General features: G+C 40.1%; 1 protein-coding gene and 1 long non-coding RNA gene across 6 annotated transcripts; one reads left to right on the top strand and one right to left on the bottom strand.

The window, feature by feature from the left end:
• The first annotated feature begins 1779 nt into the window (after positions 1-1779).
• Positions 1780-4664, top strand: LOC146258523 (uncharacterized). 2 transcript variants are annotated; one of them, XR_014729718.1, is made up of 3 exons: positions 1780-1793; positions 2381-3201; positions 4177-4664. It is a non-coding gene; the product is annotated as an uncharacterized LOC146258523 (long non-coding RNA). The 2 variants fall into 2 exon arrangements; XR_014729717.1 differs by lacking the exon at positions 1780-1793 and having other exon boundaries at positions 2323-3201.
• Positions 4665-7016: 2352 nt separating this feature from the next.
• Positions 7017-14381, bottom strand: ciartb (circadian associated repressor of transcription b). 4 transcript variants are annotated; one of them, XM_084673120.1, is made up of 7 exons: positions 14242-14379; positions 13129-13223; positions 12082-12881; positions 11702-11777; positions 10994-11072; positions 9047-9173; positions 7017-8424 (listed from the first exon to the last, which is right to left on the bottom strand). In XM_084673120.1, exons 3-7 carry the CDS (start codon positions 12433-12435, stop codon positions 8074-8076), a joined length of 987 nt encoding a protein of 328 aa, XP_084529246.1. In that variant the 5' UTR covers positions 12436-12881; positions 13129-13223; positions 14242-14379; the 3' UTR covers positions 7017-8073. The 4 variants fall into 4 exon arrangements, with proteins under 4 accessions (XP_084529246.1, XP_084529249.1, XP_084529248.1 ...); XM_084673123.1 differs by having other exon boundaries at positions 12082-12475; XM_084673122.1 differs by lacking the exon at positions 13129-13223 and having other exon boundaries at positions 12082-12475; positions 14242-14381.
• Positions 14382-18551: the final 4170 nt, after the last annotated feature.

Raw genomic sequence — 18551 nt, 5'->3', positions numbered from 1 at the left:
CCAAACAGAGCAGAAGTGAATGTTTTTATTGTATTACAAATAAAAAAAAAATACAAATATAAATGGTCTTTTTTCATTTTATCACTTAAACCTAATGTGTTGGACCCCCCCCCCCCCTCCCCCTCAGCGTGAGATACACAAGGTGTGGCGAGGTACACAAGGTGTGGCGTGAGAGCTGAGAAATGTTTGAAATGCGCGTGTCACACGGCGAAACTGTGAGAGTTGGCAGCTCTGGATTTATGTGGTTTAATATCGATTGAAATACCATTGAAGTCATGTTGATCTTTAGTTAGGTTATGAATATGTAGCCCTAGCACCAGGCTAGGACTAGGGTCCTTTACTCTCTCTCTCCTCAGTGCGCTCTTTTCCGGTGCCATTGACGTCACTAATTGGGGGTGGAGTGGGCGTCTAGTGGGTCACTTAATTTCCGTAGAGGTAGGCGTATGTAAATAGACAACTGGGTCTTTACACCAGTATGGTGTCACTCTGCTGCTGGCACTGGTGTGAAGAAACCATGATCTGGGTGCTGTCTTAAAGTCCGAAGGTATGTCGAACCGTCTTTTCCCTCGATTATGATTTTACTGGGGGTTAGCAAACTAAAATGTTTGTTTCAATAGTGTGTGTGGAGGAGCAGACGCTGACCGAACCGTGGTGTACCAGCATGCCCGTAACTACCATTGAGGACACCGTTGTGTCCTCTGTATTTTTTTGCATAAATTGTGGTATATTAACTCAAAATAAAGTACACGTGAAACTAACTGCAGGACGATGATCTTGGTCTCCCACAAACCGTAACGTGATTTTATACTTTAAGAGCCAAGAGTAGCTCGAGAGTTTGGACATTTGTGCTGCGCATCATCAACAAAATGCACTGTTGCTATGGTAACCACCACACACAAGTTGGACGCTGATGTTGTTACCGCTATAGACATACCGCTACCGTTAATGAGTCAGTTGGTTGCAGTCACTGGAAGAGTAGCGCATCAAACTAAACATGTACACTGTAAAAAATAACCGTTTTTTTTACCATGAAATGCACTGTATTTTTTACAGATATTTCCTCTTTTTCCACAAAACAATGATATGCGTGCGGATTTACCAATATTTGCAGTAAAATAAATGTTACACCCTTAAAATTACAGGTGTTTTACCTTTTTTTAAGATTACATAGATATTATGTTTATTTAATAACAATTCATTGTAATTGTACAGATTCAACTGTAATTTTACATAACATGGGAGGTAATATTTTACAGATTTTGTCAGGTTAATAATAATGAGGAAATGCATGTGAAATTACAGAAATCAGTGGTCATTGAGTTTTCTTAAAAATTGTTGTTTTATGTACAATTGTTGTTTTAAGTAGCTAATTAGTGTTTGTATGTATAGTGTTTGTATGTATAGATACAAAAGTAATTTATTGTAAATCCACCCATGCTTCCCCTGGCAGTCCAGAAATATCTATTTACATTTACATTTAGCCATTTAGCAGACGCTCTTATCCAGAGCGACTTACAGTAAGTTTTTGGTCCAGTGCTCCTTTAATGACTTCAATGCATGCATTGTCACCAAGCCTGCCTCATAGGTAAAAAAAAAAAGGCCGGTAGGATTTGTAACACAAGTGGGAGTTCACACATGCGCAGTGGTTGTAGCTTCTCCCAACTGTCACTACCTTACCTGGCGCGAAAACCGGACAAGAATGGCGTTTTCAACTGAGGAGCTGCTGCAGAAGTTAAAGTATTCAGGAATTATACTGACTAAAGAAGAGACAAGGAAGAGAAAGAGATTCAGAGGTAACGTGAATGCTAAGCTGATATAGTGCGTGATATGTTCTTTACAACCTTTTTTTGTCTAAACGGAATTGACTTAGACCAAACTGAAGGCAAATCGCTAGCTGACGTTAGCATTATTTAGAGTGACTATAGCTAGCTCAGGAGTTAGAGCTCAGCTAGCTAGCTATTTAATGTCAGTTAATTAAATCTGCCATTTGCCATCCTAAAATTCTGTTAATGTTATGACCTGCATGACTCTAATGTGTTGCTTTATAGGCCATCTCTACTATAACGTTTTGTTTCAACAGAATCAAGATTCTATTTTTTTCCCCTCTTACCTCAGTATAACGTTAGCTGATAGCTAGCTAGGTCAGTAGGACATTTTTTTTACCAAAAACTATGGCACTTGTTCAATGTTATTGTTGTACATAATTGATAAAAGCATGTTAACTCATTAGATAATTGATTGTGGAGCTGGCAAAATGCAGAGAACTGTTAAATAGGAGTGTTTTGTTGAGTATTGTTGAGTTAGGGGAATTCTACATCCATGTGTAGGCTAACTTAAGTTTGGTTAAGTGAAGCTCTCGTGTGTTTTTCTGTTGCTGCAGATTTACATTCTCTCACACTCCACATTGTCACCTGGAGTCAGCTCTGTAACTGTGGGCCCAAGTTTTTGTGGTGAGTATTACATGAAATTGCAATTGCCATTAATGGACTGTTTACGTCAAGACAGTTGATGGATGGTCTTTCAGTCACAGACATTCACTTGCATGTATTTCAAAACAAAACTTACGGTGATGAAAAACAATCTGATCTTGGTAATCATGAGTTTTGGCAAAGTTTTAACATGGGAGTGAACTAGTGTTGCACAGTAAACCTGTACTAAAAAGACACACTCTTACATAGCTTCAGTGTTCCTGTGCATACATGGGAGACTGACAGAACGCCATCTCTGTAGCACTCCATCCAGTCCAGAACTCGGGGTCCTGAAGTCTTGACTTTTACGATACTCAAACGATGCGATGTTAATATACCTCTCTGATCTAACGAGTCTGACTAGCTGTCGTGACCTCTCAGGTGGGATTTGGCTACAATGGAGAGCTGGAGAGATGGTTGTTATGCTAGGTTCTCCTGTCTCTGCACAGGAACTGCAGCTCTTTTGCAGTGATCGTTAAGGAGCCTAATGACGAATCATGGTCAGAATTATGTTGGCCCATGCTAAACCCCTTCACCAAGTTTCATACAAATCGGGCTGGTAGTTTTTGCTTAATCCTGTTCACACACAAACAAACCAACATTCAGATACTCACACAGGGGAGAAATTGCTTGCATGATACTTGTGTTTTTCTGTTGCTGCAGATTTACATTTTCTCACACTCTACATTGTCACCTGGAGTCAGCTCTGTAACCGTGGGCCTGAGTTTTTGTGGTGAGTATTACATGAAGTTGCAATTGCCATTATTGTTGTGTGGACTGTTTACGTCAAGACCGTTGATGGAGGTTCTTTCAGTCACAGACATTCACTTGCATGTATTTCAAAACACAAAACCTACGGCGATGAAAAACAATCTGATCTCGGTAATCATGTGTTTTAGCAAAGTTTTAACATTGGAGTGAACTAGTGTTGCACAGTAAACCTGTACTAAAAAGACACACTCTTACATAGCTTCAGTGTTCCTGTGCATACATGGGAGACTCTGACAGAACGCCATCTCTGTAGCACTCCATCCAGTGCAGAACCCGGGGTCCTGAAGTCTCGACTTTTACGATACTCAAACGATGCGATGTTAATATACCTCTCTGATCTAACGAGTCTGACTAGCTGTCGTGACCTCTCAGGTGGGATTTGGCTACAATGGAGAGCTGGAGAGATGGTTGTTCTGCTAGGTTCTCCTGTCTGCACAGGAACTGCAGCTCTTTTGCAGTGATCGTTAAGGAGCCTAATGACGAATCATGGTCAGAATTATGTTGGCCTATGCTACACCCCTTCACCAAGTTTCATACAAATCGGGATGGTAGTTTTCGCTTAATCCTGTTCACACATACAGACCGACATTCAAACACACAGAAGGAAGACTGCCAATGTAAACTAGCTTTTTGTCTATAATTGGGTGCATTTACATTTTAATGTTCATGAATGTACACTGTCCCTCTTGGTCATATAAAATTAATTGAAAAAATTATAGAGAAAACATTACCTTCCGTCCTGCAGCGGCTTTGCCTGTGACGGAGGTCATTAACAGTAGGGCGTCGGATCTATTTACGTTTTTTTTTTTTTTTTTTTTTTTCAAATATGGTTTGTCCTTGCTGAAGGTAGAATTGATTACCCTGTTGGATTGTTTACAAGCTAAGTGACAATATTCTGAATCTATCATTAAAGAATTGTATCTTTTCTTTTGACCAGGAAATGGCTGAGACCGATTTCCTCAGTGCCATAGAGAGAACGACAGTGGGGATCTATGTCGTGAAAGACACTGCCAGCAGTCCTCTGACGTCAGGATAGTCCTCGAGGGTGTGATGGTGCTTCAAGATCTTGAGAAAAACATAACTTGTAGTGGACACTAACTGACCATGCACAAGTTGCCCTATATAACGTTGCAGCCCGGTTTACAGCGATCTTGCTCAATGCTGGACCATACTCCAGCGATGCAATGTTAATATACCTCTCTGATCTAACAAGTCTGACTAGCTGTTGTGACCTGTGGGTCACATGACATTGCGAAGGTTAAAAGAAAATGCTTTTTATTAGTTTTTGTATTGTGTGAAGTTGTTGCAACACAACGATGGTTCGAATGACCCGAAGATAACACAAGGGTTAAATTGACTGATTAATACTGTAAATGTGCAGACATTCCTTTTTCATTAAAAGTACATATGTACATATTTAGTATTTATACATTGTTGTAGTTTATTTTTATTTTTTACTTGGAACAACCACAATTCTACAGGAAAACACTGTAGGTACAATGGGACATTTTCATAAATTAACTACTAGATAGCCTACATTTACATTGCTTGGCCGTAAATTTAGCTATCTTTATGTACTATGCTTGTTTTTCCACTGTCCAATGAACATTTTTGTATCTACTAATTCTTTAAATTGACTGAGTAGTACCGTAAATATACAAACATTTGTCGTTTTTATAAAAACAATTCTTAGCCATTATACTTAAAAAAACAATAATTTAATAAGAAATTACTGTAAATAGACTGGAATGTTCCATGTAGTAACAAACAAATGCCCTAAAATTACGGAGATTAACCTTAAAGGTAGTTAGTTTTAAATGTATTTTAACGTAGTATTTCAGTTTTTTGCGGTTTAATCAACATTTAAGAACAATAATAAACTGTAATTTGATTAATTTTGACCGTAGACCGTGCTCTGTATTTTTACAGCTTATTACATGTAATTTTGTGGTATGGTTATTGACTGTAATTTTACAGAATCGGTCTGGAAACTTTGCTGCCAGTGCTTTTGCTGTTTTTTTACGTGATTTTTTTTTACAGTGTAGGTTGACAGAAGTTTAAGTGGCAGATGACTGTGAGAAGAAAATTCATTTTCATGTGGAAATATTTTTATTGCAGCCCAGCGTAGGCTACTACTCAGATAAGAAAACATCGAATCAAAGTTTGGTTAACTCCGTCAGTACCGGTCATCAATCAATTTCCACCGGTTCAACATTCATTTTGCAATTGATATGTCATTCATGTGATTGATTGAAAATGAAACATATATTCAGTGTTGATTTCTTAATGTTGGATGTTGAACCTATATTTCTTCCGGATGCCGGAGCACAACGCAGCAACACGGCAGATACAAAATAAAACATCCGGTTAATTTTCAAAATAATAATAAATATTTTTTTTGTGGTAACTTCCCTTACTTCATGAGTCACCATAATGGTCCTTCAAAAAGCCTCAGAATGCCCCATTTTTATTTCAAAAGCTCCACACCGCCCTCAAGGTTTTTTAAGATTTCTGACACATCTGAATACATGTTGAAATGGCATATTGTTTTCATTTCTATCAGTTTAGGATTTGACTGTGTTTGTATTCTTCACTAAAGGGAAAACAGGATAGGGAGGAAAAGGTTGTGTCAAACCAAGCTCATCTTTGGGCCAAGCAGCATGAAGAAGAGCAGTGAAGAGAGAGATAGAGGGAGAGCAGGTACTATATGCATCATTACCTTTGTGATGCCTGGAATGTAGCAATTAAACAGAGGTGGGCCTTTTCAGTTTTGATTCATAATAATTACCTGAACCTTGCTTGATTTGTATTATAAGCCCCCCCCCCCAGCCATAGACACACATACACCACCACTGAATCTTTGCCAGGCTTTTGAACAGAATGGCAATCGTTAGAGCTTAGAATCAATTTTGTAATCTATTATACCTGAACCTGAATGAGTGATTATCTCTATCCAGGGATGAACTCTTACTAGGGTGCTCGGTTAATGCACTGTAAATGTATTGTTTCATGCTCAATCAATATGACTGTGATCCGAATACTCACAGCCCTTTATGTACCCTACATACGGTCATACAGGGGCAGCATACATTAGGCAATCTTCCAATCCGAGAGGTGGCAGCAGTAAATGTTCACTAAAAAACTAATCTCTTGCTCTATGTATGGCAATACCTCACTGAAAAACATAATTACCATCTGACTTCTGACAATAGTCAGTTATGTTGAAGGTTTTGAACTTTTAATGATGTCATAGCCAATTGTACAGTACAAGAGGAGGGGGGAGAAGCTTGACTATTTACAGAAGCATGTACAGGCAGGACTGACAAATGTTCCTGTCCCCTCCTATTACCTAGAACACTTTCTATTCTCAGGAATGATGGCAATGAGAAGTGACACAGAATCACAGTGCACTGTCAGATATAGGGATTTTCATTTCTTCTGTACAAGAAAGACTATGCAGAAGTGAAATTACAATCTGTTCTATTATAAGACACACCTATGAGACCACACTTTTGTATCACTCTGTTTACTTCCAAATATAACATGATTATGATTTAATATGGCCTGTTTTTAAGTTGCTTTTCAGGACTTTCATTTAAGGAAGTGGTCTTTCCTATATAAACCGAAACACATTTGCTGGTCTTAGTCAAGGTAAATCCAATGTGTGTGTTATACTATATGCTATATATGCTATGCAATGTAAGCAACAAAGGTTCATTGTTTAACTGAAGTCAAGAATGTGTAAGACAACAGGTCATAAACAGTTTGGGCACGTCAAACAAATATAACCACATTTATTTTGAAAATATAAAATATCACACTGTAAAGGCCACTTTTCAGGGTAAAATAACCTTTTTTGAAATATTTACATAAATACATTCTCTCTCTCTGTTGGTCAAACACCATCTAGATCAGTGGCAACTGACACAAGTCTTGTCCTGATTCTACCACAGAAAGTGTCAGGAATCAAATAATTTACTTGATACAGGAAATGGCAGGAGTTTTGAGAATTGGTGATGTCTACACACTGTAAGTTTATGTATTCTCAATGTTTCTATGTCTTTATAAAACCAGCTTACAGGCACAGATTGACTTAGGCACTGTTTGCCTTCTACTGGGAGAACCCAACAAAATCTGCAGTTCATTCTGGCAGCAGTTGGTTGAACGGAAGACCCTGCCATTACAGGCTGTTTGGCTCACCGCAGATCTTGTGAGATGCTCATGTTCAAACGCGTAGCACTGCTGTTCCTACACACTAACCTTGACTGGGTGCTCGATTGAGGTAGAACCGTTGTACCAAAGACTTATTTATAAGTATCCAAATTATTAACAGTCACACCAAATACTTTAAGAGTGGCTTCATGGAACTCAATTTCACATTCAACCCACAACTACATGGAGATCGCAGACTCATCTGAATGTTTGAAGCGTTCCAAACAAACTTGGTTCTCACATTACTTTCTCTTTGAAAAACAATGCTTGTTTCACATATATTAATGCTGTGTCCATGTCAAGTAATTGAAATAATAATTCATCTGTGAAATCAACAAACCATGGCTCTGTGGATATTTCAAGATGCAAATATCATCCTTCCCACTCACTCTCCATGTCACAAATACAATTCAAAAGAAGGTGCTACAAAACTGATCAACAATGGGAGATAAAAACAGACGTGATGTCAGATGAAGACATTCCTGTTCACAGACGTTACTTCCATGTTGAAATGGTATCTGTTCTCCTAAGCTCTCCTAAGGCTGGAATGGGCTGAGTACAGCTGACTGGCTTCAGGCTAGGATGGGCAGGGCACGGCTGGGCGCCTGGCCCCCTGTATGGACTAGGACCAGCTGCTGCCAGTTCTGTCCTCTGCACCCTTGCGGCCAATGATGCTCTCTGTGGACTTGAGCAGTCTCTCCAGACAGGGAGCGTTGATCTTAGGCAATGGCAGCCAGCTGGGCACAGAGTTTGTCGTAGCATGGCTGTCTGTGCTGGAAGACACGGCACTGTCCTGTGTTAACGCTCTGGAAAACTGCAGGTGCCTCACCCCCTCCGCATGCTCTGCTTTGGGGGAGCAGATGGGGGAGGTTTGCAGCCATTTCAGGTTACTGACAGAGTAGCCTCCTGGAGGGGTGAGGTCTGTGACGGGGCTGGCCACTGCACTGGGCAGAGATGTGGTGGAGGACGAAAGCTGGGGTAAAATAAAGATGATATTAATGATGCATACACTGATATGGTCCAATTTGGAACCATGGAGCTAGCAGGACATAACATACACATATCATTCTAACATCAATATTTTAGCATATTTGCACTAATCAAATAAGTGTATGTCAGACTCACAACCTGTATAGGCTGCATAGTTAATGTCAATATGGGTACAGTAGTACCCATATTGACATTAACCTCACTGTATAAGTCAGATGGCTGAGCAGTTAGGGAATCGGGCTATTAGTCAGAAGGTTGCCGGTTCAATTACTGGCCGTGCAAAATAATGTTGTGTCCTTGGGCAAGGCACTTCACCCTACTTGCCTTGCGGGAATGTCCCTGTACTTACTGTAAGTCGCTCTGGATAAGAGCATCTGCTAAATGACTACATGTAATGTAAATGTATAAGGCAGATGATCTGATTTCCCTTAGAAGTCAATTGATCTCTTCCCATCCACATTGGGCAGTCGTATACAATTATAATTTGTTCTTAGTGAGACAATCGCAATAATTTCCAATTCTAAAAATGGATTTGTATCCCCCCCTCCCTGTCGTCACATTGTACACAGACCACCACACATAGCTTCCCTCCAACGACAACTCACCTTGTCTTTCTTGGCAGGGGTGGTTTCCTCTGTCTGGATGAATGTGTGTTGGTCTCTGGGTTGTACGTTGGGGAACCAGCTCTTCAGCATTTCCTCCATTTTAAGAATAATGTTCATGTATCGCTCCCTGTGTGAAAAAAACAGGATTTAGAATCTTCGGTCATCAGAGCCTCAACTGTAATTGTAAAACACACAGCACACAGTTCACACACACAGTACTACACAGACAAGCACTCAGAGTGATGTGACTGTTTCAGGGTTTATTTCACACATATGACCTATGCCCACACATGATGTGGTGCGCAACACTTCTCTTTACAACACAACAATAAACATCTAAAAGGATGCTGTGGGCTGCATCACAACAAAAATATATACTTCCATAAGCAGAGGACAAAAGTCCTCGTTTGTCTCATTACACATATGCACTGCTGTGCTTGTTAACCCCTGACTACCAGATAGATGGCTAGTGGGGATTATCCCAGGTAACATGATCAAGTGCCTACCTGCTGGGCCACCATTCAGAGCATGTTAAATTCCTGTGATAGATTGCCCACAACAGTGACTGAGTGAGTCTTTGTTTCCAGCTATCATTGTGTGGCTATAGGGGCTGCCAGCTGGCAAGACCGACCAGGCAGAAAGGGAGGGAGGGGCTCCCACGCCCATTCTTTCTCTCTCACAGTGGGTGCAGCTGGTTGGTAGAAACCTCATAATCTCTGCTAAATTCATTACCTCCATCTCAAACATATAATACTTTTGCAACCGGCCTAACCTGTCGACAAAATGCAGTCACATCACTAGTATTCTTGGCACAGATATATTCTACCTACAAATTCATAACGAAAACCCAAAATGAGCACTATAAACATCCTATTGGAGAATTTAGATGTTGCTCCAAACCTAAAGTTGGTGTTGAGCTCAAGATCAAAAGTATCAGTTTGATGGAAATGTGCTTCTTATTGGATGGTTGAAATCATATTAGGGCTGAGCGGTATGGCTAAAATTTATATCACGGTACAATTCTGAAGCATTGATGGGAATAGTACACTATATTATTTGTTCTTAATTTCTTAAAATGTATAGTAATCTAGTAATAACAAATGATTACATGGCTGAATACTCGATTATGTTGGCCTACAGTAAACATTTCACAATTCTAACCAACCTGGCATCATTCCTTGCATGGCTACACTATTCCATGATGCATTTTGGCACTTAAGTCTGTAAACGTCGGAATTTGTGTCATGTAAAACTGAACGGTAAAGCCGGTAAATCTGCAATAGGCCTACTGTTTATGAGGATGCGGGAGATTGCTTGTGATGTTTGAATAGATTTATTGCAATATTTGCATTAAAGTTACGTGCGGTCATTTTATGCCGTGCTTGGTGTGAATGGGGCAGTGACAAATCTTATTTCTGGAAGGTTCTACCACGGTTGCACGGTATAATCAAAATCCATATTGTAGGCCAAATTCATACCGGTAAATTTCTATACCGTTCATACCGCCCACCCCTGCATCATAGCCTATTATCTTCTCTGGTTAGGACAGATAATAAGTCAGACACTAATAAGTGCTATTCCCAGAGTACAGTTCAATACATTCCTAACAAATCTACCCAGAATACAGTGGTCTGCAGTAAATACATCCTGTGTGAGTTGGGGCAGTAACCCCTCGCTGTGCCACCTGCTGGGAACCATATGTCTGAATCATCCAGTCCATGTCTGCTTAAACCATAAGCACCTGGAGCCCAGCTGGGAGAAGCACAGGGCTGAGCAGACATACACTAGTGTCATACCATGTCAGCTGGACCAAGCATACTTTATAGCCTATTAGGTTGAGTACCACACAAAAATAAATGTACAAACATAATTCCTCATCTTCTACCAACAAGGAGGAGATTTAGCCTGTGGTCTCCAAAATGAGTAATGTGCACTAGGGACACCTACCCCATGCAGGGCTTCTGCAGCACACCCATGATCCTCTGGATCCTGTCCATTGCCACACTCTCCTGGAAACTGCTTAGTCCTGATGAAACATGTGAGAGAAACATGAGCTCAAGCATGAGTCCTCCCTGCATTGTCCTGACAGCAGGGCTGGAGTTTGCAGAGCAGATGGGTTCCTGTGAAGTGTGTAGGGGAGCAGACTGTCTCTGTGGACAGGAAGTGAGGGGTCACACAAGGCCTTGGGTTTGACCACAATCCCAGATGAAGCATTTTCAGACAAGCTGAAATGTAGTCAGATAATTCTTAGCCTTAAACCAAGGGTCATGGGCTATTAACACTTCTTTATGTCAGAATACAGAATCTCACCAGCATCATAATTATTTGTATAAATGCAGAAAGAAAAAGCATTTTATAGATCTGGTTTGGTGTGGGTACTCCTGGAACTGATCTGAGAACCTGGGACATAGAACTACAGTGGTACTCTGTGTACCTTGCACACCCTCACATGAAATGGCTTCTTTATAATTGAAGTAGACACTGAACACAAAGGAAATTGTAGTTGCATTACACCAAACAATAGATCTCTCAGACATCTCCTTCACACATCTGAAGAACACACATTTCTAAGACATTGTTGCCCCTGTTCAGCTACTTTCTTCACAAGAACATTTTATAGCATGGAGAAAAGTGAAAAGGGTGTTATACACTTACGTTCTCTGTATCTCCCGGTGCGAAGTCCCTTCAAAATTGACGACAGAGGCTGAATGTAGCATTGTAATTCCCTACACTGAAAAAATTAATAAAAAACAACTTTCAAAATAACTTAATGAAACAAACATTCTTTGTGTACACACATGCCATTTAAATTTACCCCTAAGCAGTTCCCTTTGTTCATATCTGGTATAGATATATCTAGAAAACCTGACTAATTCTGGTGGGAGGGGTTTTACTGGAAATGTCAGACTTCTGGCTTCTTGTGAAAATAAGAAACTCCGAGTATGTTATGTTCTGGGTGAAAGGACACACTCTCTACATGCTTATACAGTCTTCCTCATGCCGATGGACTAAGTAAATATCTCGCTGCTCCTTACCTTGTTGGTGAACAGCCAGTCCTTCTCCGACTGATTGGAAGTGAGCTTCCTGTCTTTACCACAGTGTTTTGTCACCACGGGGCTGTGAGGCCTCTTCTGTGGTGGCTGAGTCTTTCTGAACTTTGACTCCTCAGGGCACCCAGTACGGAACAAGGAACTGTCATGTGTGCCCAGTATCTCTGTGCAGCCAACAGCACTGAAGCCAGGGCTGGAGCCAGAGCCACTGCCCTCAGGATGGTAGCTGGGGGACAGAGGGGCTGGTCTTTTGGTACAGTCGGGTTCTGGCTCGCTCTCATTCTCTTCATCGTCACTGGCCAGCCAGTCAATAGAATTGTCTGAATCTGAAGCAGACATCCTAGGCCACAGTTTCTAACCAGCACTAACCATCACTGACCTGACAGAGGAAACAGCAGTTACTGCACTATTCCATTTAACAGGACAACCACACAAGGACAACAAGAAACACAACATATTTGTGGTATTTGAAAAAGTTGGTTTAAACATTAACATTGCAACAAAGACAATCCATTAATTTGGTGGAGCAGTGATCTTATTGAGATCATCGTTGAGCTGGGGTTAAAGAGGGTTGACAATTGGAAGTCAGATACAAACCAGCCACAACACAGACTTACAGGTAGACATCATAAACACCCTCCTTTCCCTCTGGACCAAATAGAAGGCACACTACCTTTCACGGTATTACTCACAGCCTGTTTCCTACTTTGGTGACAAAAAGCACTCTATTGGGGTATTCAAAGTCCCAGAGGGGCTGCTAGTATGTTTGTTACCCCAGCCATTCTCTGTTTTGGGCAAGAACCATGGTTACGTTACTACACTACTTGCAGAAGTCCAGGAAAAACGATGCAGTTATTACGTTTAAAAGTTAATATTTGAACACAAATTTATAACAGGGATTGATTCCAAGAAGACGACCACACATGGCGCTAGAGAGGGGGCTGAAAGCATGTAAAGCTACAGATCCACCTATTACCCCTCCACAGTAATTATACAATAAACAGAATAAATGAAACAATAGAACATACTTACTGTCTGATCTTTAAATAACAATGACTGCCATTTGTCATTAAATATGTGTCGTTGTTTGAATAGAATGAACAGGAAGGAGTGTATTTCTTCCTTTACTGTAAAGGGATAGGGTATAGGGGCCTTCTTTACTGATCTTACTTTTAGATACAGTACCACAAAATAGAAATTTACTGTATAAGACACATGTAGTGCATTAAAACAAATGGCAAAAGGTTTTCAAACGTGATACTACAACCAATACCAATGATCCAGCACAGTGTAGATTAAATTTGTACATGTGTAGTGTAGTGTGTTCATAGCAAGGTTATGACTTGAGTTGATTATACAGTTCAGGTAGGATAAGAGGTAATAGACAAAGGACATTCAGAGGACACTAAAACTGTCCACTGGAAAAGGTTGTTCACAGTTATATAAGAAATGGTAGGCTATTAAAGCTTTGGGCAACTTGTTTAATATTTGTATATTTACCATACAGCCTTAAAACACTGTAAGCTCAACTATTACTCAGCTCAAGTTCACAAGAATGACATGATATCCAAACCTCCTTCATTGCTTAAACCAAGGCATTTGCCGTTGCGTAAAAACAACATTCTTCTCATTAATTCACTTCGAAATACAACTATGATGGCTGAGGCAGGACCATACCAACAGTTGCACATCACAAAACCAAACTGAGGATATCCTCCCTCGTTTGAATTTTTATACCGTATGACAAATGCGACTGATATTGAATCATTTGCCACTCTACCTGTGTGGGTGGGGCCCATTGGTAATAAACGATATCCCTCTTTCGCCACAACAAATACATAACAAATAATTAAAATACTTCGAATCATGTCCCTCAAAATGTAGGAACTATAAAATCAAAACAATTGGTCAAAGAGTCTGTACAAAAAGCGCACATCGTATTAGTGTTCAAGGCCAGACTGTTAGGCTAAAAGAATATGCGTGTTCACATTTTTATATACAGCTATCGGTAATATAAAATGACAGATTGATTTGGGAACAAGCAAGCGCTTCACAATTGTTTCAAAATTATGATGCTTTAATTACGAATTCAACCATTTCTGGAAAATGTAGCCTACACTTTCAAAGTGTTACAAGTTAACATACCTCACAGGGATGCAGCAAATCGTACTCTTTTGTTCAGCGGTAAATCCAGGACACTTCCGATTGCAGTTGTAGTGCGGTGTGTTTTGAATGTAAACTGCAATTGAGCGCCCCGTGTTGCTTCTTCCAAAGCAACGTGTCCGAGTGGGCGGGCTCAAAATCACCGACCTTTCCGATTTGTGCTTCTAAACTCCAATCGGACAAATGGAATGTATGTATGGAGAGAACCACGATCGATAGGCGAGACATCGTTACATATTCAAACGAAATGCAAATTACACGTGAACATGCGGATCTGTTTCATTTTAACAGCTGGGTAAAAAGTCAGTTCAGGACAGTTTACTTCACAAATTTCCTTCATTTTCAAATAATCTAAAGACTGAAGAGTATGTCTCTGTGTGTTCGTTCTGTATTGAACAAGAACATGCTAAATTTATTAGAATCTTGAATTACTTAAATGACCAGATGTTGTGTTGTGCCTTGACAGCATAATGTGCCCTAAAAACCCTAACCTCAGGGGTAAATACTTTGAACATGTCTTAATTTTGTATATTATATCTGTAAATGTAACGCGATTGCCAGTAGGATGTGTTAACATTGTCATTAACATGAATTGTCTGGTCAAAAGTATATTTCTTATTCATTTAGCCATTCATAAGTACATTTTAAAGCCTTTATCCCACATTATATCATACTCTTTCTTTAAGGTATGTCTTAAATTTACAGTTCATGACATTAGTGTTATGTGGAATGTGACCACCACAGGCATCAACTTATTGATTGTTTTTGTTTTGTGTCCAGTGACGTCAGAGACATACTAGTGAGTCATTTTTCCTCTGTTTGGCTGTTAGAAACTGAGAAACATAGCCCAGGCAAGGATTTTAAAGTCTGGAGCCCATGAGTCACAAACCCCTTCCCAGAAAAACATGATCACATGCATGTGGTAGATATCCACCCACAACTTGTCCTCCTTCCCTCACCCCAACATGTTAATTAAGACAAGCAGAATCAAAAAACAAAAGGTTTCTCCTCTCCTCTCTTAATTCCCTTAACTCCTCATTTCCTTTTTCTGGCCTTCTCATCTCATCTTACCTCTACTCTCCCCCCTTGTTCTTTCTCTCTTTATCTATGGGGTGAAGCTGAAGACGCCACCCAGACAGTTTAACGAACTGGTGCAAACCTGTTTAACTTAACACTCAGAACATCCTCTGTTTCATCCTATTTATACAGGGTCAGCTTAATTGCAGTTTGACTACTCCCAGCATAGATCCCAAGGGTGCATTGTGGCTGAGTGATCAGTCTGTGTGGTGACTTTTGTTTTATTTCCTGCTGTCAGTGTGAGCCACAGCGTGACACATTCGGAAGGGGAGGGACAGAGGTAGCAGGTTCAATTCACACTGCTGTGCGTTGAGTCAAATCCACCTCTGAAGAATGCTAAAGAAGGCGTGCTGCTAAAGTCAATGCAGGTGACAGATGTTTCCACATGTAAAGACAGAGTTAATGTGTGAAAGACAAAGGGGGTCAGATGGCTGAGCAGTTAAGGAATAGAGCTATTAATCAGAAGGTTACCAGTTCAATTCCTGGCCGTGCCAAATGACGTGGTGTACTTGGGCAAGGCACTTCACCCTACTTGCCTCGGGGAGAAGGTCCCTGTACTTACTGTAAGTTGCTCTGGATAAGAGCATCTGCTAAATGACTAAATGTAATGTAAATGTAAAGAATAAACATGCTGCCATTGGCTGATACAATACTTTTGATTTCATGCCAGATTCAAATCTCCTGTGACCCCAGTCAGGACTTGTTACTTACAAGGATACACGAGACAAGTAACTTTTTTGCTTCCAACCATCTTCATTTACTTTTTCTATTTCTTGTCCAAGGCATTCCTGCACAGTATTAAACTCTTTGAGATATTGAAGGCCAATAGATGTATTGTACAGCAAAAAAACATCTTGGTCTCAGTGTGTTTCAAGCACAAATGAATCAACAAAAAAGCTAACCGGAAACATGATTTTATAAGAAGTTTAAATTTAGGTTTAGTCAAGACTCTCAGGGCCTCATTTACTAACATTGCTACAGCAGCGTAATCTGCGCCTTTGCCCAACCACAAATAGACGCACTTGTTCCGGGAGTACAACGGTACTTAGGAATGGTTTGCTGAACCCAATGCTAGTTTCCTAAAGGACAGGGGCGGATCTACCGGGGTGGCAACTGCCACCCTAAATATAGCCTTGCCACCCCAGCTGAACAAATGTTCTAATATCCGACTGCAAGCGAATGCAGCACGAGACGGCTCCACCCCCCCCCCCCCCCCACTCCGCAGAGTCGGACATTTGTAAGAGTGAATTTCTAAGCCCAAACAAAATCTGCAGATTTTTTTTCACATTTTATGCGGTTATTAAGACTGAAAATCTGTGGAATTCCGATAGCCTTCCTGTTCTTGTGTGGGAGCGACCAAAGTTGTTCCACAACAGTTTGACGCCGAATATGGTAAAATGAATGTTGACAGAAAAGAATTGATCCATCCTCATAAAGATCGCCTGAAACCTCCCTGGCCCTGTCTATTCCTGTAATTTTGGTTGATAAGTGTTTCCGTGTCAATTCTTCAGGGCTGAATCTGGGCATTTTTGACTAACGTTTTACTATTGGCTACAGTAGCTGGTTTAACGTGAACGTTTCTGTATCAGATTCAGGGTTGACAAACTTCCTGTGATTGCTATCACAGACCTACTACCTACACTTGTTGCAATGGGCTCTGTTTACAGGTTAAATATTTAGAAAGAATAGAGACGTAATATGAGTTGCCAAGTTTATAAAAATGTTGTTGAATTCTGTGCTCGCGAATTACGTTTGGGCCTGCTAATATCTCACTGCAAGTGAATGCAGCACTAGACGACTCCAACCACCGTCCCCACTGCCCCGAGACTGAGGTGAAATCAGTTTTATATTCAAGTTCAACAAACATTCATATTCGTACAGGCTCCGTGTCATATTTAGAGACCGGGGTAAACGAGTAGGGAGCCTGAATGCCGAAAAACCTAGCAGACATTTCAATACACACAATTTTCAGTGTTTCTTCAATATCTTTGTCAAAATCGACCGTACAAACTTCAAACTTGTTGCACATTCTTTTATTACTAGCTGACCAAGTTGTCCAACCTTCGGTTTAGTGATACAGTTTATTATTGATTAACCAATGGCCAATAAATCAATGAAAACACTTTTGAAACAATTTTTCAGTGTTTCCTCAATATATTTGATATAAGACTTTTAATAATGTGCCATAATAATGTAGCCTAATATTTTTGAGTTAAAATGTCTTAATTTGGGGACATTCCAAATAAACATTGATTCCAAATAAACGTTAAAGTTAATGTCGGTAACAGTCCACGTCTAATGAGAATATAAGATAGTACTTTCCAATAAAATTCCTTTTCAGATACATTTATCGATGATGGCCTCATTTACTTGGCTGGTATACCTACCTCCGCGGGAAGAGTTTTCCTCTACTATCATGGTAAATCTTCTTGGATACTGGTTATGTTCATGCGCATGTTTGGACTATTAACTCAGTAAGTAATCTGAAACTGGACTGTAAAAGGAAGCTGTGTTTGTTTCCATTGTGTTACCAGGTTCTTACCATATTCTTTGTAAGCGAATACCACTTTGTCAATGTTACCCTTAGTATGAACTTGTAATATAAGTTCCAAGGCGATACCAGGTAAAACATGGTTATGTTCTTAGTAAGTAATCTGAAACTGGACTGTAAAAGGAAGCCGTGTTTGTTTCCATGGTGTTACCATGTTCTTACCATATTCTTTGTGAGCGAATACCACTTTGTCAATGTTACCCTTAGTATGAACTTGTAATATAAATTCCAAGGCGAAACCAGGTAAAACATGGCTATGTACTCAGTAAGTAATCTGAAACTGGACTGTAAAAGGAATGTGTTTGTTTCCATGGCGTTACCAGTCTCTTACCATATCCTTTTCAACTGTTCATTCCCTTTTCCATGCAATAAACACAAACTTGGATTATGTTACCAAGAAAAACATGACATTTCAATGTTTCAATGTTACATTTCACAAATTGTAACATTATTTTAAACTAGAGCACTGTTTCCATGGCATGACATGAACAAACACAGAGGTTAAATCACAATTGCCCCAATGATGGAAGTCAAAGCTATGTGCCCTTGTCGACATTTAGTTTTCGGCAGAGGGTCATGCTCCTGGTGCACCGAACACGATAGCTGTGGATATCATCCTCTGGACTGTGAACTACAAGACAGATCATAAAAAGAAAATAAACAT

The sequence above is a fragment of the Hypomesus nipponensis genome, chromosome 14 (assembly GCF_054491055.1).
Source record: "Hypomesus nipponensis isolate SF chromosome 14, ASM5449105v1, whole genome shotgun sequence".
Classification (NCBI taxonomy): Eukaryota; Metazoa; Chordata; class Actinopteri; order Osmeriformes; family Osmeridae; genus Hypomesus; species Hypomesus nipponensis.
The sequence above is the reverse complement of the archived record's forward strand: the minus strand, read 5'-3'. Positions and strand labels throughout refer to the sequence as shown.

Coding starts and splice junctions, on each gene's coding strand:
- ciartb (XM_084673122.1), bottom strand. CDS start 12,435: ATGTCTGCTTCAGATTCAGACAATTCTATTGACTGGCTGGCCAGTGAC. Junction 11,073..11,701: donor CACCGGGAGATACAGAGAAC/GTAAGTGTATAA, acceptor ATGTTTCATCAG/GACTAAGCAGTTTCCAGGAG. Junction 8,425..9,046: donor CCCCTGCCAAGAAAGACAAG/GTGAGTTGTCGT, acceptor ATTTTACCCCAG/CTTTCGTCCTCCACCACATC.